The following is a 25,836-nucleotide window of genomic DNA, read 5'->3' on the forward strand; positions in this document are numbered from 1 at the left end:
GGGCTGAGGAGGCGAGGCGGGGGGAGGTGGGAGGCTGAGGAGGCGAGCGAGGAGTCAGTGGCTGACCTGTTCTACTGATCTGGTCTGGCTCCCATCCCCTCTCCAAGCGTTGCAGCTGTCTGGAGGTGCTGCCTTCCACACCTTCCTCAGTCCCACCTCGTTCCTTCAACAGGACAATTGATTACGAAGTGGGGGGAAGAGCCTGTTCTACTTCTAGCAAAAAGACATTTTTCTTTTACCTTAATTATACTACCTTAGGGGCCCCTATAACATATTACCAAGGTTCAATACCGTTGTTTCGGTGGGGCAGCTCAGGGGAAGGAGGGTTTATTTCTGCGGGGTGGGCGGGCTGTGCTGGGGGGAGCGCAGTATTTCAGGGGGCTGGGCGGTGCTGGGGGGGTTCGGCTAGGCCAGGAGGCTTCGGCCCTCAGCTGTTTTCTTTGGAATAATATGGCCCTCGCCACTTTACGAGTTGTGCAGGCCTGGCTTAGCGGTTACACTGGCCCTGCCCTCACTGCCTGGAGTCACTGGACTATGCCAATTACACCACTAAAGATCTGTCCCAGTGAAGTTTGATATGGGGGCTGTCCCTCTACCGAGCTTTAAAGGGGTCAATGAGGCTCTGAGCTGCCTCTCTGGCCTTGTCATTGTTTACATTTTGTCTTTTCCAGATCAGGCTTTGTTGCTGCTGCTGGTTCCTTTGCTACAAGAGTTCTCAGAACAGTGGCGTAGCCAGGTTCTAAGAGCAGCACTCGGAGCCGGGCTCTGCCTCTCCCCACCCAGGGCAGGCAGCGCGGGGCTGAGGCGGGGGAGGTGCGCAGCGGGCTGGGTCCGGGGGCAGGAGGGGGCAGCTCCCTGGCAGCTCGGGCTGCCCAGCCACTCGCCCTGTCAGCGCGAGCCGGGATCCGTGCCCCCTGCCCAGCCTGGCGGCTCCCTGCACAGCCCACTGCCGCGGGGAAACGCCGCCCGCCCTGGGGAGACTCGGTGCAGAGCAGCAGGACCCCTCCCCCCTCCCTGCATCCTGGGCCCCTCTTCCCTCATCTCCGCAGCCCGCAGCCCGGGCCCAGCTCCAGGAGATGCTGCAGTCCAGCCTGGGCAACTCAGGCTGCCGTGACGCCATCTAGTGACTGCAGCCAGAACTGCGGTGTCAGTTCCAGCTCCGCCTGGAAGCCTCAGCTGACCGGGAACATCTTGGTTCAGGGCCGCTCTTTGCGCCCCAAGCAAAAAAAAAGTGTGGGGGGAGGGCGGGAGCACCGCCCCTTGGAAAGTGCCGCCCCAAGCACATGCTTGGCGCGCTGGTGCCTAGAGCCGGCCCTGCCTGGAGCTCCTGCTGGTGCAGAGAGGACTCGCTCGTTGCTCAGGGAGAACTCACAGCGGATTTTGCTTTGTCTCCTGTTCCCCTTCATCTCAACTAAGTCGCCCAGCTGGGGGTGCAGAACGCAGGCTCGGCTGCTTCTGTACCAGAGAGAGGAGCAGAGGGAATTCATGGGTGTCTGATGTCAGAGGGTGCTGGGTCTGAGGGTGACTGCAGCAAAGTGAGCTGTGTACCCATGTATCTTAGGGTTTCATGCGCCACATAGGTGCTGGAACTAGGGGTGCTCTTCCTTAGTCATAGACTCCTGTTCCTGGCAATGTAGGGTTGGCAGGGACCTTAAGGGGTTGTTGTCCATAGGTTCTGGAACAAGAGGTGCTGGGGGTGCTGCCGCACCCCCTGGCTTGCAGTAGTTTTCATCATATGCAGGGTTTGCAGTTTTGTTCAATGGCTCTCAGCACCGCTCCCGGACACATTGTTCCAGCAACCCTGGCAGCCCACAACGGTAGAATCTGGCCACATTTCCTGTATAATCAGCCACAACTGCAAAGTCCTTGTGGACTTCACTCTGGCTCTTCTCCCTTATTGGAGTCAAAATTCTGCCTGGGAGATGGATTGACGGGGGAGGGGAGGAATGATTTTTAAAAATTGTGTTTTTCCTCTGTCATGTTTTGGTTGTTTAGGGTGAGATGGGGTGTCACTGCTGGAGGAGCGGGGGAGCCTTCTCCACTGCTGGGTTTAGGGGGAGGCTCCTGCATTGAGGGGAAGCAGCAACCTCACACACTCTGCAGAGGGAGCACCTGCCTGATCCCCAGCACTACCCCACTCTCTTCCCATCCAGTGTCCCAGCACAGAGCTCCCCCAGCTAATCCCTCGGTGCAGCGGGCTGGGCTGGTCCTGCTGGGTGTGAGGTACCCCAGGAGGGGGGGGGCAGCGCTCATGGGCAGAGGGAGGAGAGGAGGAGCAGGGAGGAGAGCTCTGCAGGTCTGTGTAGGGAATGCGGGGAAGGGCGAGACTCTGCGGCTCTGTGCAGAAAGGCAGCAGTGAAAGGCTCTTGGCCAAACTGAGAAGGAGGCTGAGGAGGGGAATGTGCGAGTGTTGAGCGCTGAGACACTGGGCTGCTGGTGTGAGCTGTTCAGCAGGCTCTGAGCTTAACTTGCAAAGTCTCTGCCTAGAGCAGTTTGCTTCTTTGCTCACGCCCAGCTGATCCGTGCTATGGGGTTTCAGTCACTCCGCTGTCTGCCCAGTTGGGATTCAAGCAGGGACCAAGACTCTTCTCTTTGGGGTCCAGGGAAGATCCAGGCAGTGGTGGGGCAAGGGTGTGTGTGTGTATGGCAGGGCGGCTGAGATTCTTACAACACTCCATCTCTGGGAATATACACAAAAGCCTTGGAAAACTCCAGCCAGTCTGGGATGGGGTAACCCAGATCAAAGGGAGGCCATCAGCCTGGCTTCCCAAATCCCTGGCTCCACATTGAATCCAAAATCCCATTCAAGCTCCTGGCCCTGATCTGGGCTCTTCAGGAGCTGGGACTGGGCTGCCGGAGGGGCTCCCACTCCCTGGGTGTCCATGAGCTGAGTTTCTGCCCTCTCCCAACACGCCCGATCTTCTCCAGCCTCAAATATCTCCCTCATGCCTCACTCCTCTGGGTGTCTCTGGGGCTGAATCTCCCCCAGTTCCCATGTGAAAGGTTTCCAGAGCTGCTCAGTTCAGTGGAGAAACGCAGGGATCCAACCCCTCCTTCAACAGCCCAGGGAACGCAGGCGGAGCTCAGTTCAGGGAGGGTGGAACCCACAGCTGGGCTGTCCCTAGCAGGGGCGGCTCTAGGAATTTCGCTGCCCCAAGCACGGCGGCACGCTGCGGGGGGACGCTCTGGTGGTCCCGGTCCCACGGCTCCAGTGGACCTCCCGCAGACGTGCCTGCGGAGGGTCCGCTGGTCCTGCGGCTCCGGTGGACCTCCCGCAGGCACGCCTGCAGATGATCTACCGAACTGCGGGACCAGCGGACCCTCCACAGGCACATCTGCGGGAGGTCCACCGGAGCCGCCTGCCGCCCTCCCACGGGACGCTGCCCCAATCGCGTGCTTGGCGTGCTGGGGTCTGGAGCTGGCCCTGGTCTGATCTGTCCTGTGGAGTTTTGAAAGAGCAGCATGTGGTTAAAAATCTATTTCAACTGACCTGAAAGCAGAGTGACACCAGAGCTACCACCAGCTCCCAGAACATTGGGCAGGCCAGGAACCTTTGAAACACAAACAGACTGGAGCTGGAGAGGGGAGAGCGGGGGAGGGTAGCTGTGTAACTTCAGGTCACTTGGTTCTGCACCAAGGCCTGGGCTTTCAGACGGGCTAGAACCCACAGTCAGGGTCAGGTCGTCAAAAGAGCTCAGCTCCTATTGAGGACAATGGAAACTCAATAGAAGCTATTGGGCTCAACACTGGGGCATCAGGAGGGAATTTTCTGGCCTGGGTTAGACAGGAAGTCAGACCAGGGCCAGCTCCAGGCACCAGTGGAGGAAGCACGTGCCTGGGGCGACGCATGCAAAGGGGCGGCATTCCAGCCATTCCTGGGGCGGCACAGTCCGGGCGGCTTTTTTTTTTTTTTTGCTTGGGGGTGGCAAAAATGGCAGAGCTGGCCCTGGGTCAGACTCGATGATCTAATGGTCCTTCTGGCCCCTTTCTCTCTAGGAATCCTCCCTCCCCTCCAGCCCCTTGTTCTCGGTGGGAGCTGAGCTCCTTTGCAATCTGGCTGCAGTTTTGGGTACCACAATCTCTGGAATACGTGGCCGTAGCTGGGGCCCTGCCCTGCCTGTCAGCAGCCACTGGCATGGTTGTGAAACAGCCTCAGCTTTCACCCCCTGGGATTTGTTCTCTCTAGACAGGTGTAATACTGGGCTGCTGTAGCATGTAGTGGAGACGCTACCTGAGCCAATGGGAGCGCTTCTCCTGTCAGCGTAGGCTTCTTTCGCCCCTCCCACCTGGTGCTTCTGCTGGAGAGCGGTGTTTGGGGGCGGGGGGGACTTCCACCATCTGTGGCTTCTGCTGGGGATGGGGTTGGGAGCCACTGGGGGGGATTCCCCTGCCCATCCTGCCTGGCACTGCTGCTGGGGAGTGGGGTTGGGGCGAGGGGGCTTCCTCCACCCTGCCCATCCAGCGACCAGGGCTCCAGGGGCCCCCAGTTGGCCGGAGCCCCTCATCATGGACCCCGGGAGCCCAGTGGCTAATCCGCCACTGATCTCATGCATGCAAATCACGCATGAAAGTCATGAAATGGGCTACAAATGCAATAAAACAATAGGATAATCAAAAGTTTAACAAATGAAGGAGCGGGGGCGTCACAGATGCTCCTCGCTGGTGCATCATTTGCTCAAAGGCCAGTCCTGATTCTGCCTCTTTAAATGGTTGGATGCTCTGTGCTCAGAGCCCAGCCTCACTTTCCTTGTTCCTGCTTGGTGCCAGAAGAATCAAAGTCTCCACACAGCAGCTGGCTGTGCTTAAATCAGCTTCCTCACTCTGGGCTGCAAATATAATACACTGAGTAACTGGACTCAGGCACAACCTGCAAGTTCTGCGTGTGAGCGGGACACCACACAGGAAGTAAAGACATGTGGCCTGGCAGGCAGCCTGCGAGCCAGACACGCCTCGTGGTGACCCCCTCGCTAAGTCACTAACCAACTGCTTCCCATCATCAACTCCATCTGCTCCAGAGAGGCTGCTTTGCACTGGGCGTTTCCCACACAGGTTCTCTAGCCAGAGCAGATCCCTTGTGCGCATGTGCAAAGTTTGAGCTCGACGGCTGTGACTTGCCCACGGTCGCCCAAGGAGTCTGGGGCAGAGCTGGGAGCTGAGCCCACATCTGCTGAGTCCCAGCCGGGTGCTGTAACCCCAAGGCCATGTGCTCTCTCTCTCTCTCTCTCTCTCTCTCTCGCTCATTGAATTTATCTTTGTAAATCCATCAGTCTCTCCACCCATTGGGTAACTGATTGTACAAGATTCAAGGCAGGAGCGGATCATGCTGCTCGTTCTCACTTGACGGTGCTGCACAGCCCTGCCCCTGCCCACATCTCCATCCCTAGCCCTGCCCCCGTTCCAGTTCTTGGGCTGCACTCCCAGGATCACAGAGCTTGCCAGACCGGGGGTCCCTCTACCCACTCTCCTGTCTGTGACACTGGCCAACACCAGAGGAAGGAGCAAGACACTCCGCAGTTCTAGGATAACCTGTGCCCAGGGGAAGGTCCCTCCTGACCCCACTCCACCACCTCCTTCCTCCTTGGGTCTTCATCTTCTCCCCCTTGAGCCTACAGGGTTTGTTCATGGAGCCCCCAGTGTCTGGATTGGCCTCTCTCTCCTGGGGCTCAAAGGAGCCTCTCAATCCACCTTCAGATCCCTCTTCAAACCCCATTCGCTGGGCCAGCTCCCATCACCGCCCTTTGCTCTGCTGCTACCGGCTCCTCCCCCTGGTCCCAACCTCAGTCTCGGGTTTCATGACCTGCCCTTTCATGCTACACAATGCTGGTCCGGCATCTTCCTGTCGTTACCCTTCGCCCCTCCCCACCCCCATCCCCTGCAGCCCTGCCCATCTCAGCAGTGGTTGCGGCTGGTCTTTGGGACACAGGCAGAGTCCAGGGAGTGAGAAGAGAGAGCAGCAAATGGCAGCACCCAGCACGGACAGGAAGCGCCGATCTGAGCTAGCCCGCAGGATCAGAGGATGCTGATGGTGTGAACAACCCCCCTGATGCTTCTTGACCAAAGACAATTTCCTGTGAGAGCCCGTGGGTCAGGCTCATGCACACTTGTTTGCTGAAGTGGCTACAATCAATTTCCAGCGAACTTTCTGGCTGGCTGCAATCCTCCCTAGTTTTGAACTACCTGTGCTAATTCCAAAACCTTTCCATTGACCTGCCGGATTGTAGGTCACTGATGTATAAACACTCAGAGGGAAAATCCACACCTTGCAAAACAACCTTAACTCTGCCCTCTTTGAGCCCTGCCTCAGGGTGCCACTAACACACATACCAGCACTCTGCCTCACACGTGCTACAGGACACGCTGAGCACAAAGCCCATGAGCGCTGTAGGACAGAGAACTTTGGGGGTCATGGTGGATGATCAGATGAACACGAGCTGCAGCCAAACAGAGCCAGTGAGATCCTGGGATGTAGAAACAGGGGAATCTGGAGAAGGAGCCAGGAGGTTATTTTGCCTCTGGATTTGGCCCTGGTATGATCGCTGCTGGGATCCTGTGTCCAGTTCTGGTGCCCACAATCCAGGAAGGATGCTGATAAATTGGAGAGGGGTCAAAGAGGACCCAGGAGGATGATTAGAGGATTGGAAACGCATCCGTGTGAGCACAACAAGCACCAGCAGGAACTGAACCAAGCAGCTTCAGAGCGAAAAGCGTGAGCCTCTCTACAGTGTGAGCAAGAGAGCCAGGGGCTGTACGTGGGGCTGTAACAGACCCACGTCCTCTGCAGATCAGCACAGCCGGGGACACAAAACACGCCGTGGCCAATGATTTATACAGGTCCATACACCCCCTCCCACTGCTGCCCCTCAATGCCCTGGTGGGTTTGCTGAGTTTCCCAGAATGCTCTGCTTCTGGGGGCTGGGCTGGGACGTGTGGGATCGGTACCCAAGGACATCTCTGTGGAAACCATTTAGGAGCCCGCAAGTGCGGACTCAGGGCGAACTTGCATCAGTTTGAAACCCGGTTCAGCAAAGCCAGCCAGGGGGCCCTGACCTGCTTGTATTCAAAGCTGTTCTGTCCAACCAGTGCAGGTCTCCAGCACAGTCCAGGGGAGGGTGGAGGAGAGATGTAGCTAAGCCCACACATGCGCTTGGTACCTGCATTTCCTGTGTGGTTTCCCTTGAAGAACGGTCAGTGCTGGTGGGAGCCCTGAGCTGCACAGACTGAGTCTGAGGGCCAGTTAATGGGGAGGGGGGGGGCTCCTTCCCCTCTCTGAGCACCTGCTGGGAAATCAAACCAGGGCCGCGCTTGGCCAATGGAGGATGAAGAGGGCTACACGGTATTAAACCTCCGTCCGAAGCAGAGACAACCGGGAGCTGGGCCCCAAGGTAAGTGACTGAGCATCCTCCCAGGCCGTCCACTTTCACAACTCAGCGATTACAGGGTGCGGCTGGGGCTTCACAGAGACCCACAGGAGCTGAAATTTACTGGGAGTTGGCGCCCAACTCCACTGGATGGCTCTGACAGTCCCAGCCTGGGCCTTTACATGCTGCATGTCAGCGAGGGGATGAGGGAAAGCGTCTCGGGGCGTGTGGATGACCCACAGAGTGAAGCACAACTCCCTGCAGCAGAGAGTGAGTGAAGATACTCCCTGTATTTCCAATGTCACTGCTAAGGGCTTGATCTGGTTAATACTTACTCGTGGGTGTAGGATTTACTACTGTGAGTAGCACCATTGACGTCTGGCATTTTCTTCAGTATTGCACAGCAGGAAAGTATCAAACCAACAAAGCACCCAGTAAATGTTAGGGCTACGATAAATCCACCGGTGCGGTGCTTGACTGACCACCAGTAAGTGTATTTTCAGCGGACATTGAATGCAAACAATGGGATACGTTGACACTGCTGGGATAGACAATGGAAAATGCCCTGTAGCCTTATTATGAAATCTGAATGTGCATCATCATTCAGGGGGTTCCCACAGCCTAGGCTCTTGGTCTAAATGAAGACTGATGCCACATTTTCCATAAGGACAAGGTAGCCAGACAATGTTGCACCAATTTAATGTGAATGTCAGTGGTCCCAGACGTTATTCTTTCCTTCCTTTGCCAGCGAGGACTGGGGAAATACTGCAACAAATCTTCCCAGGGATTTGTTTGAATTTTGAGCTGCGTTTGGGCCCCTTTTGTGCTCACTTCCTGCAAATATCCTAACTTACAAGCTCCTGAGCAGGAATAATTGCTCAGGAAATTATTACATGCTTGGAAACAGGGAATTTTTAAGCAAATATATCGGAGAAGTTCCCCAGCAAGGGGCACGGTGAGTTTCCAGTCTGCAGGGGAAGGGGATCTGTAGGGGGCAGGGGAGGAAGCGTGACACAGCGCCATCAGGTGGTCACTGCAGGTATCCCTCTGGATGGGCAGTGGCAGGAGGGGGAGGCTAGAGAGACACCTGGGATAGGTCTACACTGCAGCTGGACACGTGTCTCCCAGCCCAGGTAGCCAGACACACTCTGCCACCTCCCAGCTGCAGGGCAGGCAGGTACCCTTAGAGCTGCAGTTCTGGGGGTCTCTGAGCGAGGGCTGATCGGCCACAGGTTTGGTACCACAGCAACTATCAGTTTAGAAACAACACAGTGACACTGGTGCAAGTGCTGGGGAGGATCCGATTAGAAAGGTGCCTTGTGCTGCTCTAGCTCATTCCCGTCCTCGTGGGTATTAAACTGTTCCTCAGCTTCCCAATGCTGCATTCTGGGGGCACTGCCCGGAGGATGCTCCGCTGGGGCTGAGGAGGAGAACGACCCCCGGTGGGGGCTGCGCTGGCCCCAGAGGGAAGCCCATCCACGGGTGTGTTACTGTCCCTCCCGCTGGGGCTGACGGTGTGTTACTAAACACGACTCTTCCAGGTTCCCCTCGGTACCCGCGCTGGATCTGGGTGGCCCTAGGGCTGGCCGGGGCCGGGGGCCTCGTCCTGCTGGGAGCGGTGGTAGCGCTGGCTGTCTGGGGTGAGTAACTCGAGGCCACTGAGGCGTTTAACAGGCCCACGGACGTTATTTGTACTAGAGGGTCGCACACTTCGTAGCTTATATCGAGCTCACTGCACCGACCAGGGGCTCCTGGCAGCCCCCTCATCCCCCATTGCAGGGACTCCCTGCAACCCATCTGCCTCCCTCATCCCAGGGGTTCATTGTCCCCCATTCTCCCCCCCATTCACCAGGCGCTCTGTGTACCCCTCCCCCCATGCCAGGGGTTCTGCACGTCTCTCCCATTCCTCCCTCCCCCCACACCAGGGTCACACATTGTCTCTCCCCCATGGCAGGGTCTAGATGTCCCCACTTCTGCCTCCCCATCTCCAGGTCCCCACGTTCCCCTAGGTTTTCCCCCTGGCCAGGTTTTCCCAGGATTGCCCCTTTGTTGAGGTCGCTGTCCTGGGAGATCTGCCCAGGTGCTCAGTGCACGCTGCCAGCTGTGCAGCTTTATGGGCTCAGGATCACGCTGGGTATTTGTACCGCAGAGGTGGCAACCTTCCCCCGCAACCCATCTCCACTCCGGGTCTCTGCTCCCCCCACCATCACTGCCCCATCCCTCTCATCCCCACTCCGCTTCCCCCCTACTAACTGTGCCTGGCAGGCTCGTATTTCTGTTAGAGGTCAGGCTACAGACAGCGTCCACACACAGCAAGTTAAGCTGCTCTCTGTGATCTGTGCAGGGGATGCCAGAGAGACTTTCTGCTGGCAGCACCAGGCAGCCTGGGAGCCCTGATTTTCCCCTGAATCCGGCTTTCCTGGGGTTCCAATTTGCACCAGAATCAGCTGGATTCTGCCCATCAGTGCCTAGAACAGTCCCTGGAATGGCGGGATGGGTCGGATGCAGCGTTCCAAAGTTACCACGTTACAAACAGAGAAATGCTGCCACGTTGGGGCCAGGCCCCCACCCCAGTGCAGCAGCACTGAGAGGCTCAGGCGAGATCGGGGCTGCACAAACATACCACGAGACAATCCCTGCTCCAAGGGGCTCAGAGTCCAGCTAAGCACCATGAATTCCCCCCTCCTTCCACAACCCCGCTGTGAGTCCAGCTCTGAGTCCAGTCCATGGGTGACACTTAATCGCCACCCCGCGGGTCAGATGTTATCCCAGCAGGTGCAGTTAGGAGCTTAGTACATGACATTCGTGTGAGCTGACTGGGACAGCATCACTGTTACACTTCCCCTGTGTGTGTGACACACCCAGCCTATGTGTAACCCCTCTGCCAGGCGGTGTCACCAGCAACAAGGGCCGGGTTCAACATCTAGAGGTTCCTCTTAACAACACAAATCAGAACTGGCTTGAGCCCCCAGCCAGTAATATGGGAAAACTAAATATCCTTGGGTGCTTCTAAGAGACAAAACTTCCCATGTGTACAACAAACAAAAACTTTTAGTTAAAGGGAACCCAGCATTAATTTGGGAAAACACCCCCTCCCCCCCACGATTGGTAAGTCCAAATACCCACCCCCCTGTACGCTGGGCAGTGTCCTTTGCCTCAGTTTCCCACCTTCCAATGTGAAAGTCAGATGAACAAACACGCCACTCCCTGCTCCCTCCACTGCACCCCACTCACAGCTGCCGTCCTTAGTCAGCGAAGATCCAGAGTTTAGAGGTGCGGTCACATGGGCTCCCCCCTCACTGTCGTTGCTTGTCGCTCACTGCCACCTGACGTCTAAGAGTCAGCCCCTAAACCCGCTCAGCAGTGATCTCAGCTCTAGGAACCATTGAACAGAAACAAGGACTCTCAGTTGAGTCCAGTCAGCTCTCTTTAAACACGGGAGATGTGTCTACACTACAATTAAACACCTACAGCTGGCCTGGAGCAGCTGACTCAGGCTGTGGGTCTGTAAAATTGCTGTGTAAACATTTGGGTTTAGGTTACAACCTAGGCTCTAGGACTCTCCCCACACCAGCAGATTCCCAGCACCCAGTTTCCAGCCTAAGCCTACATACGTACATTACAATTCTAAAATCCTGCAGCTCAAACCCAAGGCAACTAACACCAGCCAACCACAGATATTTAACTACTGTGGAGACATAGCTTAACACTACAGGCAGACACCACAGACAATCATAACTCTATTTTACCCATACACCAATCCTCAGAGTTGGCATCCCTACCCCGTGCTTAGCAAAGTGAGGTTCAGGTTAGGGTGACCCCCTCAATCAGGTCAGGCAAAGCACAGTTCTGCTGCCCTTGACCTGTACAATCAGTAGAACAACATTTCATTACCCTGCATTCAATTTGTAACCCATCACCAGCCAAAATTGATCACTTTGACAAAGCGGGTCTGTCTGCTGAACGCCTAGCCAGAGTAGGCGTGTCTATGCAAATACATTCTGCTCCTGAGACCTTCCCCCAGTTCATTAGAGAATATTTAAAAATAAACGATACAAAGTGTTTGAAGCGTCAGTTATTGTGTCATTGGGGGTAACATACAGGTTGTAGGGGGATGTTAGCGTTTGGGTATTGGACGGCATATACATATACACAGTCTGTCATGTCCCCAATGCGGGGTATATGGTGGGTGGGTTCAAGGTACAGCCAGCAAGCAGTGAGGGCACATCACTCATACAAACAGGTTATGGATAGTCGTGGGCATGAATAAATGAGCGGACTGGGTAATGGTGATAGGGTGCCCCTCACAGGGCAGAGTTCAGTTTGGCTGGTTCAGGGCTCAGGGGATAAAAGTCCAACAGGGGAAGTTTACAGGTCTCTTCCCCCTTGTGGGTGCGCGAAGTCACGCCAGCTCACTCTTGGTATTGACGGTGGCCGGTGACGTGCTCTGTGTAAATGTCTCTGGACCACCGAATAGCGTCCGAGACCATGTAGTGAATGAGTTTGTCTCTCTGCCCCTGGCCTAGCTGCGATGGAACCTTGATTTTACACCCTCTACAGGCTGGTTTTTAATCCCTAAATAGTTGCCTTAGAAGTGACTGTGATGATGTTTTGAAGTTTCCCAGATGCACATCTTGTGTGAAGGACAGACCAGAGGAGCTACAAACGCATCAGAGAATGATGGTGCCAGAATCGTCAGTAGCACTGAATGCAGCTCCTCCCTGGAGGATTTCCGGTCTCGCTTGAAATCAATTCTGTGTGATCCCCACAATGGCAGCTTGGCAGGTAACCCCGGCTCCTACTGTCCCAGAACCAGGAGTCACTCTCCCTGGAAGAGTTTGCAGACTCCCTGTGACTGAAAACGCAGTCACCGTGTTAAAGGGACACTGTCAGCTAGAAATACCATGGGCTAGATTCTCATTCGCACCAAGGTCCCTTTATTTACACTACTCCAGCACTGCCATCCCCTGCTGCTCAAAAACCATTAGTCAGGCCCTCAAAAATCATAAGATTTTAGAAAAATAATACTTTTGTGGTTGGGTTTTTTTTTTCTTACTCACTTTCTGGTTTCTGAGCTTCTAGGTTGCACTAAAGTCACATTTTCAAACTTTTCTTTTTTTTTAAAAAGTGAAATTCTCACAATCCCCTGACTCCAAGAGCTGGAGCTCAAAGGAAAAACCACCAAATATAATTAAACTTGTGATTAAATGTGAGAGTTGGCAACACTGCCGCTTGGGCAGTGAAAAGGAGGCTAAATGTAGGAGGAAAGTTACAGTTTCCAGGGGAACCCGTTTATTTTAACCAAAAACTGGAAAATGTCAACTGAAACATTTTCTGCAGTGATTTTCATTCTGAAAGAAAAAGGCAATTTTTTGGGTCAAGAAAAGTGGACAGAAAATTTTCAATCAAGTCTGCTCATAACTACGGCAGGAGAACAATGTTCAGCCAGCAGGGTGATGTTTAAGTTGGGTTGGGGGACGACCTTTTAATATGCTTGAATGCTTTGGGTGTCATGATGTGCTATACACCCCAAGCGCTCCTGTCTTTTTTCACTTCATCCATCCCAGTGGGTGGGTGCAAGACATGCTGTGGCTACCTTTGTCTGTACCAATACGGCTGGGTTACTCTCCCTTGTTGGCTGCACTGGTGTTGCGGCTGGGTTGGTCCCAGGAAGTTAGAGAGACAAGACCACGGGCCAACTTCTGATGGTGAAAGTTACAAACTTTGGAGCTCCACAGAGCTCTTCTTTGGGTTTCCTCTGATTTCCTCCCCCAGCCCCAAAGAAGAGCTCTGTGGAGCTCCGCGTTTATATCTTCCACCAACGGAAGTTAGTCCAGGAACAGGAATTACCCAGCTTGTCTCTCTCTTTCCTTGTTGCCACCGTCCTCTTTATCTCCATCTGTTTCACATCAGATGTCTAGGCTGGGAGCTCTTTGTGCAGGGGCGGCTCCAGGCCCCAGCACACCAAGCGCGTGCTTGGGGCGGCAAGCCGTGGGGGGCGCTTTGCCGGTCGCTGGGAGGGTGGCAGGCAGGGTTTCAGGACCTCCGCAGACGTGCCTGTGGAGGGTCCGCTGATCCTACAGCTTCGGTGGAGCTGCGAGACTTGCGGACCCTCCACAGGCAGGTCTGCGGGAGGTCCACCGGAGCCACGGGACTGGCAACCGGCAGAGCACATGCTGCCGTGCTTGGGGTGGCGAAATGTCTGGAGCCGCCCCTGTCTTTGTGGCAGAGATTGTCTTAGTATGTTTGTGCAGCAGGGTGACCAGATGTCCCAATTTTATAGGGACAGTCCTGATTTTTGGGACTTTTTCTTATATAGGCTCCTATTACTCCCCACCCCATCCCGATTTTTCACACTTGCTGTCTGGTCACCCTAGTGTGCAGCATCCCTAGCCCAACCCCAACCCCGATCCAGGGCAGGAACCTCTCAGCTCTACTGTATTTCTTTGTATTGCAGTCCTGCCTCGGGGATCGAGGACCCCTTGTGCCAGATGCCATAAAAAACACGTCCCCAAAAGACAATCCCTTCCCCAGGGAGTGAACAGTCTAAGCACAATAAACAAGGCTCAGCCCTTTGTGCAGAGGAGCAGCAGTGACATCTAGTGGGCAGAATAATTCCCATTGCTAGAGCACGGACAATCTTACACTAGTGTAATAATACAGCTGCTCGAGAGGCTGGATCCCAAAGTGCTTTACAAACCACATAGTACTTATGGGAATCATTTCCCCCACCACTGACATGCAGCCACCTCTGGGGTGAAACTCAACAGCTGTTCAGCAGCACACAACACTGGCAGACGATCTCTTAGGGGAATGGTTGAAGCAGAATCCACTTTAAAGAAGAGCCATAGGATTTGTAATGACCATAATGGGACCTTGCTTTTAACTCTCAGCTGAATCGTGACACCAGCAGAGGTACAGCGCCCCCAGCTGCCAGGTTGGGTCTCTGGGTTCAGTTTTGCCTTAGTCAGGGGTGTCCCTCCTTCTCAGTCACCCCTATTATTTGTTTCAACACTGAGTTTCCCTTGAGGTCTCCCATCAGGGCCCAGCCTGTGTCTGTCTCTGTTCAGCTTTTATAAGCTGACATAGTCAACCCCCAAGGAATTACATTTGAATGCACCAAGCCAGAGATTCCTCCCACCCAGTGATTCCTGCATTGAGCCCAGAACTTGTGACTGAGTCAGAGCAGATCTTTAGTAAGAAACCAACTCTGTGTAAAGACTTGGAGCGAATTCTCTCCTCTCTGGCCTCCCAGCACCTTGCTGGGAGCACCGTGCCCGGCTGTATGAGTGCTGACCCTGAGGAAAGCCCTCGCTACTACATTGAGAGCAAAGGCTCTTTACGTGCCTGTAGGGGAAACTCAGCAATATCTAGAACTAGAGCTGGTACATTTGTAAACCTATTTTATGGAAAATGTGAAAAGAAATGGAAGTTTGCTGTCCTTTGAAGGAAGTAAAAAGCAAAACTGCTCTCTCTCATTTCCAGTGGGGAAAATGTTAAGGGTAAGTGGTTTTTAACTCATGAAAACTAAATGAAATCCTGCCCATGGAAAAACATCTGTATTTCCATTTTGTATTTACTCACACAGTGTCAAAAAAATGAACAATTTCAACTAAAATAAACACTTTCCTTTTGGTCAAAATGGCAATTCCCGTTAAAAAAGAACTTGAACGAGCATTTTCAGCCAGCTGCAGTTTGAATTTTCAGAATGAATGACACCTCTGTTCCCATCTCTCCCTCCAGAGGGCTCCGGGTGCAAACTCTGCCCCAGGGACTGGCTGCTGCGTGGGGACAAGTGCTACTGGCTGTCTAAAGAGAGTAAAGACTGGACTGGGAGCCGTGACGACTGCTCGGGGAAGAGCTCTCGCATGCTCGTGATCCAGAACAGGGAGGAGATGGTAACAAAATACAGGCTCATCAAACTCCAGCTGGAGAGAGACGTGTGTCCCTAGTTACAATCCCAGAGCAGCAGGTTTATCCAGCCTGACTCTACCCCTCTGCCCCATTTCTCCAAACTCTGCTCTGGGGGTTTTTCTCCCCTTCTGGGGCATCTGGCTGATTAACATACAGTTCAGAACAAGACCCCCACAGCGTTCCCACCCCAGACTGCCCAGCTGGCTCCTGCAGGCTTTGCACCCCTGAGCCCTGTCTGGGAGCTCAGCAGAGTCAGTCTGCACAGAGCTACTCACAGAACCCCCCTACTCCACCAAATCTCACCCTGCCTTGACTGACCTCGGGCTGCCCTTGTAACCCCACCAGGCCTGGATCCTGGTCACCTGCTTCCCTCACCTGAACCTCTCAGCCCAGGGGCACCTAGTCACAGGTGAGGCTGAACCCAGGACTCCCTTAAAGGGCCAGTTCACCAAGGACTGGTGCTGGTTTTACCATGTCTTCATAGAGAGACTCTGCCCACCCAGGGGTGAGGGTGAATTAGCTCAGGGGCTGATGGGTTCTCCTGCTGGCATTATGGGCGGAGCCACTGAAGCCAAAAGCAGGTATTAAACAGGAGCACTAAGGGAATTCTTCTAGCCTGTTACGGCATATTCACCCCTCCCCCTCTGCTTGGCACCTCACAGGATTTCATACAGGATGTTACACAAGGTTCAAGCTACGTCTGGATTGGACTTACGGTGACACCCGCAGGGGGGAAATGGACCTGGGTGGACGGTTCCCCGTTAGATCCAATGCTGTAAGTGCTGCCTGACATTTCCTGTTTGAGATGTTTGGGAAAAGCTCCCATTGTATAACTTGCTGATGTTAAATATCCAATGTCTGTCTAAGGCCTTAAAAGTTTTACCAGCGTAACTACCTCGGTTAAAGGTATTTTTGCTGTGCCTGCAAAGGCCCTAGTGTAGCTGCAGTTATACCAATGTGCCTGTGCTTATAGCAGTGTAGCCTATGCTGATCGGGGGCACGGGCATAAGCTGTAGTGGTAGAAGCCCTTAGATATGGATATAGCTGTGTCCACACTACAGGGCTTCCAGTATAACTGCACCAGAAACCCCCACTAGCGAAGTCCAGGGCTAAGGTGCTGATCTGGCCCCCATTACCATAGTATCTGAACAAACAGAACAGGGCAATTATCCGGTGATCCATTCCATCGGCTACACTAAGCTTCTGGCAGTCAAAGGTTTAGGGTTGCCCCATACACAAGGTTGCATCCCTGATCATCTTGGCTAATAACCATTGATGAACCTACCCTCCATGAACTTACCCAGTACTTTTTTGAACCCAGTTATACCACCTGCACGAGAGGCACAGCGCTTATGTCGATGTAGTAGGGCAACCCAGTGCCCACACAGATGTTGCGTCACTTACATTGCCCGTTGGCTGTCATTCCTGTCAATTTCACCCTCTGCTCTGTAGCCTGGGGCTCACAGCTGGAGCCATGAAATTGACAAGAAAGATTGGTTGGCTCCCTGCTGTGAAATTGAGCCCTATGCCACACTTACAGCTGAGGCTGTTACCCCAGGGTGGTTGAGGGGCTCCAGCTGTGAGCCCCACGGAGCTGTCAGTGCCCCATTTCAGTCGGTGTGAGTGCACCTGTTAAGGTCGTGCATCACTAGCAGGAGGAGGATAGCATGGAGACTAACAGCTGATTGAATTACTTTGGTGGCTGTATGTTGAACTAAATTAAGTCAACCTAATTTTGTAGCGTAGACAAGCCTCAGACTTTGTTTTTAAAGGAAAACCGAGATGCAGGAGCTCAAGGTGGCCACTTCCAACAAAAAAGCACCAGGCCACTGACCCATGAGTTTCAGCCTAGTTCATTCCTTGCCAGAGACCCTCTAACTCAGCTCACCTCCTGGGCTGCCTTCTCACCTGAAGCTCTGTAGGAAAGTTACAAAGATGAAGGACAACACCAGAGCCAAGCTTCCCATTAGAGAGAGGTGTTATCTTTCTTCCCCCTATGGGCCTTTCCTTGTTAAAGAGAACCACCATGACACTGACTCTCTAATTCTGCAGCTCCCAAGTCTCAGGCTCTGCTGAAGGGAACAGCTGTGGCTGGATAAGAGGCAGCCGGATTCAGTCTGAGACATGTGGTGCTGAGTTCAAATGGATCTGCCAGAAAGAAGCTGCCGTGATATAAACAGTTGGGTCTGAGGATCCACTTTTGTGTCTCTGTAATGCGCAGCATCCTGGGTTTAGTCTCACGGGGCAGGATTGTGGTTTTAGGCAGAGCTCTAAGCCGGGGGCAGAGCAGAGCCCCGGGAGGTGCTGGGACTCAGGTGCCCCTCGCAGTCACAGTCCCTCCCCTCGGTCTTTCTCACTGGGCTGGGGCTCTGGGGTGTAATTTATAACTGCCCCAAACCTGCAGGAAGTTACTCCCTGAGCTGCTTCCCGGGGTACCCAGGGCTCGCCACCACCTGCCCTTTGCCTGAAGGAGCCTTGTCTGTGCCTGCCAGGGGACAGGTCCCCAATCCCACTGGCCACACACACGCGCTGGCTGCTGGGCCTGCAGTCACTGCAGTTAGCAATAGGCGCACTCTGCCCTCAAGCCCTCTGAGCATCTACCTAGAGTATCTGTCCCCAGACACTGGCAGTAGTCACAGAGCTGCTGCTTCCAGAGAACCAGTAACACTCCCCACCCCTCCCACCTTCACACACACTTACCAGTTCCAATTCAGATCACTGCTCCGCTTAACACACAGCGCTGACCTATGCTCATAGTGGAATCACGCCTCAGTTCAACAAAGCCGAGAGTCAAGTAGAAGCGTTGGAAACAAAAATAAAGTCATAACGTGTTCTAGAGCCTGGACTTATTTACCAAGCAAGTCTCCTGTCTAACCAAGTCCTGGTCACCTGAAATCCTTGCAGCGCTTTACAGCCAGGCTGGCTGTGACCCTTCTTTCAAGAGACCTGTGTGCTGTCAGTTTGTCTCAGAGGGGAAGGATCCAGTGTGTGTCTGTATGCCAGGATAGACCAGGCCAATCCTTTGTCTTTATTGTTAAATAGGACACACACCCACACACACCCTTCCCCACTGTTTGTTTCTGCCTGTGGATTTTGTGATATCTCACTTTGCACCGGGCTCAGTACACAAATAGCATCCAATACACAGCTGGTCAGACAAGGAGATAACCTCAGTTATCACCTGCCTGACAAGAACATCTCTGAGGCGCATCCCCTCCTGGTGACCTGCCTTAACTCCAAGACCTTAAGGGAAACGTTTTCAATACAGATACACAGCTCCTTACATAGTATCCATGCAGACATCTCAGTAACTATGATGACCAGTGAGCTACTGGCTCTTGGTACAGACCTCATATGCCCCCTTTGGTGAACTATTATGTAGAGATCAGCCCCAGGGGAATCCCTGTAAACCGCCTGCACCCTCTGCCAGTTGGCACCAAGGGGTCCCTGGGTCACATACACCTTGCCCCCAAGCCCCCTCTCTGGGCTGGCTCAGCTCCTGTCCTGTAAGCAGGGGAACTGGAACCAAGGCCCTGCTCTGATGCTGTCCACAGTGTGTTGAGAGGGTGAGTGCCAACCTCTGGGCAGACTGCTGGGAACCAGGCACAAACCCCAAACTGGCTGAGAGTTCTAGACTCTGATTTCACCAACCAACCATCCAGTGTAAACTCCTCCGGCACCGTAACAGCCTAACAGAGTCACAGACAGGCCCCTGGGGGACTCTGGTCTGTCTCGCCACCCAGCTGAGCCTGCCTGTGTGATAGAAGCAGCAAAGAATCCTGTGGCACCAGGAACCAGACTAACACGGCTACCTCTCTGATACTTGTGTGATAGAAGGTCCTTTACACCCAGAATCACAGCAATATTCAGGTTACTCCCAGATCCAAAGGTCCAGTCACTTACCCCAGGCCAACTGCTCCTTAAATCTCAAACCAAGACAGCTCTTGTCACCAATATTATATGACAATTCATTAAAAATAAAAGCTGTTATTTATAAAGTTAAAGCAGGTAAGCATGTAAATACAAATAGGTTACAAATCTTAATTTTCAAAAGGGAACAGAAGCACCTAGAGCAGTGATACTCAGACCTCAGTGGTTCAGGAGCCAAATTAGCGATCAACATTACCCAAAAGTGCCACAGGAGTGTGACTCCATTGTTTCATTTGCTATAGTGCAATCCCTATTTAAACAGTATGACAGGGGAAATATTTACTTATATATATAAACTATTCCCAAAGCAGATAAGTTAACATAGTGAAAGTTGATAAGTTAACCCTTAACATAGTAAAAGCATCCTGATCGGTTAATAATTAAATCATCCAGTGTTTTAATATGTGCTATAAAGACACAGGAGACACACAAAGGGCCATTTGTGAGCTGCAGTCTGAGTATCCCTGGTCTATACTAAGCTCTGTGTCCTTTAGGGCTAACCCAGGCTCAGCAGCTGGGGATCTCTTGCATATACTCTGAAAGCCTTGCTCCTCAGCGTCCAAGCAGCACCAAGAGAGATACAGTCTGTTCTTGTATCCAACCTCCTCCTTTGTGCTCCGAGCTGTTGGGAGTTCAGCACTTCGCACTAGTTAATTCACTCTCCTGTCTGGCTCCTGTCACAGCCACAGAGGCTCCCAACACAAATGCTCCAATATCACCTTACGATGTGGGATGCGACTGTCAGAAGCGGGATTAATGCTGCAGCAGCTCACACCCATTCACTAAAGTCTAAGCACATGCTTATAATGCTAATACCTATTTTAACACACAGGTGAGCCAGCCTGACCCCAGCTGGGGATTGGTCAGTGTCCTACTGAGACATGGGAACTTTGGCATGAGCTGGTACCTGGTCTGCCAGTGTCACACCTACCCCCTCCCTGCCCCTTCCAACCCAATGGGCTCCTGGAAGGGAGTGAACAGGCTTTTCCAGGGCTAATTTTAATAATACTCTTGTTATGAGCCTCCTTCCACTGCAGCCTCCTTCGCCGTTGTAAACGCATCAGGTTTGCTGCAGATCCAGTGTCTCTCGCTGGTGCACTGTGAGCTGCTGATGCAATTCTCATAATTCAGATACACGCAGTCACCATCTGCTGTTATTACAAACCTGCAAGACAGAAGCCAGGGAGCTGGTGTCAGGCAGGAGCTGGGTGTTTCCCATCAGTCACAGACAGGGGGAGACACTCGCACAGTGCAGGGAGCTGCTGCACTCGCAGCCCCTCCCAATTCCCCCCCCCCCTGCACCAGCTACAGGCTCCCCACCCCGATTCCCCCTCCTGCACCAGCCACAGGCCCCGCCCCTGGCAGGGGGCAGTGGGCAGCAGGGCCAGGAGAGGTTCTAAGATCAACTGGCCTCCATGGAGCATTTATGCTGGGTGGGTATTTTAACCCCAGTTCCTGCTCCCCCCACCCCCAGCTGGGTCTGGATGGGCCCCTGCAGGCCCAACCCACCCAAACTTCCCCAGGGGAGATTCCAGGTGAGTGTCAGCATAAGGAACGGCAGTAACACCACACAGAAGAGCTGAATGAAAAAGACTCACAGGCGGTTGAATTTGGTGCAATTGCCCCATTTCCAGGGCTGCCCCGGGTCCCTCCGGAGGCCGATCCAGTGGTCGGGTTTGCCTTTATAGCGCAGCAGGAAATCCTAAAAACAGCAAAGGGAGAGGTGGTGTCAGAGCCCCGGCCCTGCTGCTCCCCCAGGCTCTGGGCAGGGAATCCCAGGTGTACACGGAAGGGCTCTGAGTGTTTCCAGGGCGGGGCTGGGGATTTTCTCCTCCCTCTTGCCCAGCTCTGGGTAATTCAGTATTAACCCTCCCACCCCAAACCCAGCTCCCCCTCCCCCCAATCTGCCCTGGGCTGGGGCAGCTCTTGGGTGCTGCTGGGTCTAAGCTGCATGGCGGACTGAGGGGAGCAAGGCCATGTTCTGTGTCAAAGCCTCTCCATACAGAGCAGCTGAGCTCCCCTCACCATCGCAGGGGAAGAGGAAGGAAAGAGCCTAGCTGATCTCAATAAGAGATGCTGGGAGGGGCCAGGGATGAGAGGAGAGCCCCCCGCCCCCCAGTCAGAAGGGACCAGGGCTAACAGGAGCCTCCCCCATCCTCAGCTGGCTGCCCTGGAGCACTGGCTCTTCAAGTTGAGCTGGGATCTCAGCCCCGTCTCCAGTCCCATGCAGCCCAGGAGACACCTGAGCCAGCCCAGCCCTAGAGAGGGACAGTCTCCTACTGGGAAGGCTGACAGGGGATGATCCCCACAGTCACAGACTGACACTAGAGCCTCAGGGCCAGCCAGGCCTGGCATTCAGTGGCTGGAAGTCCATTCACTCCGTCCTCCCAGCACGAGAGGGGTCAGGGCTGCTCCTCGCCCCACAGGGGCAGAGCCCAGGTCCTACTGCAGCAGCTGCTGTGCCAAGGCCAGTGTATCGCAATGAGAGTGTCGCTCACCAATTCCTGCTCACTGTCGATCCCAGCCAGGGAGGCACCGAGGGAGGAGCACTGGCTCCGGCTGTTGTTCCAGTTCTCTTCGGCCTCAGAGAAATAGTAGCATTTCCCTCGGTACCCGACCCAGCCGTCCAGGCACCAGGGGCCCAGGGCAGCTGGAGGACGCCTAGACAGCAACACTGAAAATGGGAACATAACAGATGTCGTAAGAGGGGACCTGCCCGTCTGTGGGGAGAGATGAGCCCCGGCACCCCAGGCTTCTGACAGTCCCCTGGCAGTGGCTGGGAGGGAAGGATGCTGGGAATCCAGCCCCCGAAGGGGGTTGCTTGACCCCCATCTCTGGGCTGCTGTCTCGGGTTCACGTTTAACAGGGATGCAACTGACAAACAGCTCCTGCTTCGAAGCTCCAGAGAACCAGGCCCAAGGGGAGTGTTAGAGCAGGGGGTGGGCAGGGAGCTGCAGATGGAGGGAACAGTTATTGGGCCAGCAGCAGGAAGAAGAATGAAACTGGATAAGTGATCAAGTTCAATCTGATTTGCCAGGTCTGTTACCCCGAGGAATCCTGCTAGCCTGGGCCGCTGTCCCCCTCCCCCTGCTCTGCGCTTGGCTCCCCAGGAGAGGCAGGTTGAGATGAAGATGGGAACAAACTCCCTTCCCTTCACCAGACTGAACACCCGCTGCCTGGGACCATCCAGCACAGCCAGACGCAGGGCGATGGAGACGCTTGTTGTGATAAGTCTGCCTGGCAGGAAGGATTCCAGGGACACTCCCAGCCTGGGGGGACTGACACAGCTCAGAGCTTTTCATCCCAGGCACAAGAGCAACACCCGCACGATCAACAGAGCAATAAAAGGCAGGTGAGAAGGAAGGACACAAAATGCCACAAGGAGGCACGAGAGCTCCAGTAACAGGAAATGGCCAGTTACACTGACTGGTCGATTGCAACCCGATGCAATTCTCACCTACAGACATTTCTCCCCCTCAATACAGCAGCTAGAAGCTAGAATACACACCTGCTCCACCTGCAGTGTAACCCTTTCAGTGCCAGAGAGAGCAGCAGCAGCGGGGCCACCCATAACTGACACCAAATTGCTATTGGCAAGCTCAGCGCAGTAGGTGAATAACCAGAGACAGGGGTTATTAGTGTCACTATGGGAAGAGTTGCTAACCCATTCCAAACACCATGTCAGTTAGTCTGCCCACCTCCCACACCTCCTGCCCCCAATTACCCCTGTTCACTCTTAGCCTCAGGAGAATTTTGTGTTGACTCCTTTTTGGGGTGGGGAGGAGTTGGACTCAAACCCCTCCAGCCATTTTTGCGCATGTCACTTTTTTCATACCTCATTTTGCACCACAATAATTCCGTAGCTAGTGTAAGCCTTCCCCTGGGGCTGGGACACACAAGTTTAGGAGAACATTAGCAGCCGGGGCAGTGGTGATCAAACAATGAGCAGGTCATGCACCAGGCATGTATTTCCCTGGAGATTTCATGGTGCAGTGTGCTGTGCACCAGTGCTCACGCACGAACGGAGCAGGGCAGTTAGTGCATACGATGCTTTATAGTCCTGCTCAGTGTGTGATTTGTGTCACTCATTTCAGGGAGCTGCTGCAGCTGTTTTGCACAGTTTCACATTCCACACCCTGTACGGAGCTGGATATGGGAATACACAGGCCCCCAGGAGAAAGGCTGCCAGCCAGGCCTGTGCGCTCCTTCCAGTGCTGCCTAGGAGGGACAGGGCACAGCAAGGAGCTGACTGTTGCCAGCTCCACCATCTGACCCCACTGCATTCTGGGGCCTCCCTGCACCCACGGGTGGGGAACCCCAACCTCACAGATCTCACCTTACGCTGTTTGAGCCAGTGCTGCCCATTCCAATAGCCGGCCAGTCCAGCAGGGAGCTGGGACTCACGGCCCGCCTGTAGCAGAGCAGCTGGCACCAATGTAAGGATGGGGAGGCAGTTACATCAGCGCAAACTCCTCACACAGATTTACCAGAGTAGGATATGCTGCTCCAGCACATCCTGCTCTGGTAACTTACTGCAGTGACCGGCACCAGGGCAAGCCCCTTTCTTCACCATTGCAGCTCATCTACATTAGCAGTTCGTACCAATTCAACTGTATCAATGTTACATCAGCACGAAGGATTCCTAATGCAGAGAGACTTGGCTTCACCCCTCTGCCAGCTGCTAAACCGTCGTAGGGCTCAGTGATCAGATCCCAGGGCAGTAGATAAATCCCACCCCTGACAGTCTCACAGCCCCTCCCACCCCCCAGACTATTGGCAGATACAGCCGGCTCACGCTCACCATGAACAGCCGCCTCTGCACTAGCACTCGCTGTCTGTGCAGACGGGGGAGTCAATAGCACTACGGGACCCTGCACTACCGAGGTCACTAATTGGTGGGTTTCACATGGTGTTAATGGAGGTGTCTGTGCTGCGTTCTACAGCTCATTTCAGTGACATGCCAGCACCTGCCAGCCCGGCCCCAGGCACGACCCGGGGATGCAGGAAGGCCAGGCTGGTACCTCAGGGCGACACGCTGCAGGCAGAGGGCCCAGCTCATTGCTGCCCTGCACCTTCTCCTGTCAATCACCCCCACTCTGCACAGGGGTACCAGCGACTGTGCCTGGGGCCCGGCAATAGTGACTTGGGCCCCAAGGGCTCAGAGCTGGGCCGGGGGGAGCCAATGTCAGTCACGTCGTCCGACACAGAGCACCCAGGTGCAGGGGTCTGGGGGGAGCGGGAGGAGGGTCGTGGAGGAACATCCCCCAGGAATCCTCTGCCCCAGGGGCAGAAGCCAGACAGGCCGGGAGGAGAGACTGTGACTGTGGTGGCTCCAGGGGGAATGGAAGGCGCAGAGAGGGGGCAGGGAGGGCTGAGAACTCACCTGCCAGGACAATAACAGCGATGATGAGACCTAGAAACATGGCTGCGAGGGCGACTGTGCGTCTCTTGCAGTTACGAGGAGGTTCTGAAACACAAAGACCCGTCAGGCCAGGCCGCAAGGACACGTCTCACTGACGGCACCAGGGCTGGAGCTGCCCTAGAACATGCCCCGTTCTGTCGATTGCTCCTGTCAGATGCTCTGGGAGAGGAGCCTGGAGGCTCAGGCAGGCTGGGGCTGGCAGAACAGTCCCTCCTTCCCCTCAGCCCAGTGCCCTCCCTGGCACCCCCAGCCAGGCTGTCACGGGGCCTGGTGAGCTCAGGGGCACAGAGACAAGGACCCACATGTTCTGGTTGCAGGAGCTCAAGCTGCCCCCCCATCCTCACCCCCTCTGTGCCCCTTGCCGAGCGCTGGCTGGGCCCACACTGCCGAGTGCGCCTGTCCCCACACACTGGGGTCTCACACTGGCCACACACAGCAGAAGGGGGAGAAGGAACCAGGCAGAGCTGGGCCAGGGCTGTCCCAGGGGGTCTGACACACCCAGCCCAGAAGGCCCCTGCCCAGCCCCATGGCCACCGCTGTGTGCGCCAGGCAGCAGCTGTGAGCCGGGATCGGTGCCCTGAGAGCCCCTGGGGGAGATCCAGTCCCTGCTGCCCACAGACGGGGGGTTGCTGGGCACTGGCTGCTGCCACTGAGAACATGGCCCCATGTGGGGCAGCCTCAGGGTCTCTCTTCAGCCTGGTCCCAGGCAGCGACCCCCATTACCTGGCCACCATCCACTCTTCTGGTGTCCATTGCCACCAATACGGTACCCTCGCTGCAGTGGCACTTGGCTGCCAGTGGACTGAGCTCCTGGCTCCATTGTCTCAGCGACGCTCAGGCTACAGACGCTGCTGCAGGCGCTGGGCTGGGATCGGCTCCTCTCGGTCCGACTGGGTCCCCAGTGAACCCGAGCCAGGCAGGTGGGTCCTGGCCCTGGTCCCCCACCCTGCTCAGGACTCTGCAGCCGATCTGGAAGCCGAGACGGACCCGGCAGGACAGGTCAAGGGCGGGGGATTTGTGGTTTCTCGTTCCCTGCCCAGCAGCCCAACTCCCCGCCAGAGGCGGTGCCATGGTGATTAAACCCCCTTAGCCCCCACCGGGCCCTCCGCCCCCCCGGGCTTCAGAGACCCGGTCTGCTACGGGCCCCCCCCCCGCCGGGCTCTACCCACGTGTGACAGGCACCCACGGGGCAGGGCGGAGCCCCCCGGCAAC

The 25,836-nt window shown here is 54.9% G+C and overlaps 1 protein-coding gene and 1 pseudogene across 1 annotated transcript; one reads left to right on the forward strand and one right to left on the reverse strand.

The window, feature by feature from the left end:
- Positions 1-11,785: 11,785 nt before the first annotated feature.
- On the forward strand, positions 11,786-17,768 carry LOC120394791 (killer cell lectin-like receptor subfamily F member 1). The gene is made up of 4 exons (XM_039518944.1): positions 11,786-12,143; positions 15,102-15,256; positions 15,935-16,047; positions 17,325-17,768. Exons 1-4 carry the CDS (start codon positions 11,984-11,986, stop codon positions 17,446-17,448), a joined length of 552 nt encoding a protein of 183 aa, XP_039374878.1. The 5' UTR covers positions 11,786-11,983; the 3' UTR covers positions 17,449-17,768.
- Positions 17,769-19,541: 1,773 nt separating this feature from the next.
- On the reverse strand, positions 19,542-25,444 carry LOC120394787 (annotated as a pseudogene).
- Positions 25,445-25,836: the final 392 nt, after the last annotated feature.

Source organism: Mauremys reevesii, unplaced genomic scaffold (assembly GCF_016161935.1).
Source record: "Mauremys reevesii isolate NIE-2019 unplaced genomic scaffold, ASM1616193v1 Contig78, whole genome shotgun sequence".
In the NCBI taxonomy this organism is placed as follows: Eukaryota; Metazoa; Chordata; order Testudines; family Geoemydidae; genus Mauremys; species Mauremys reevesii.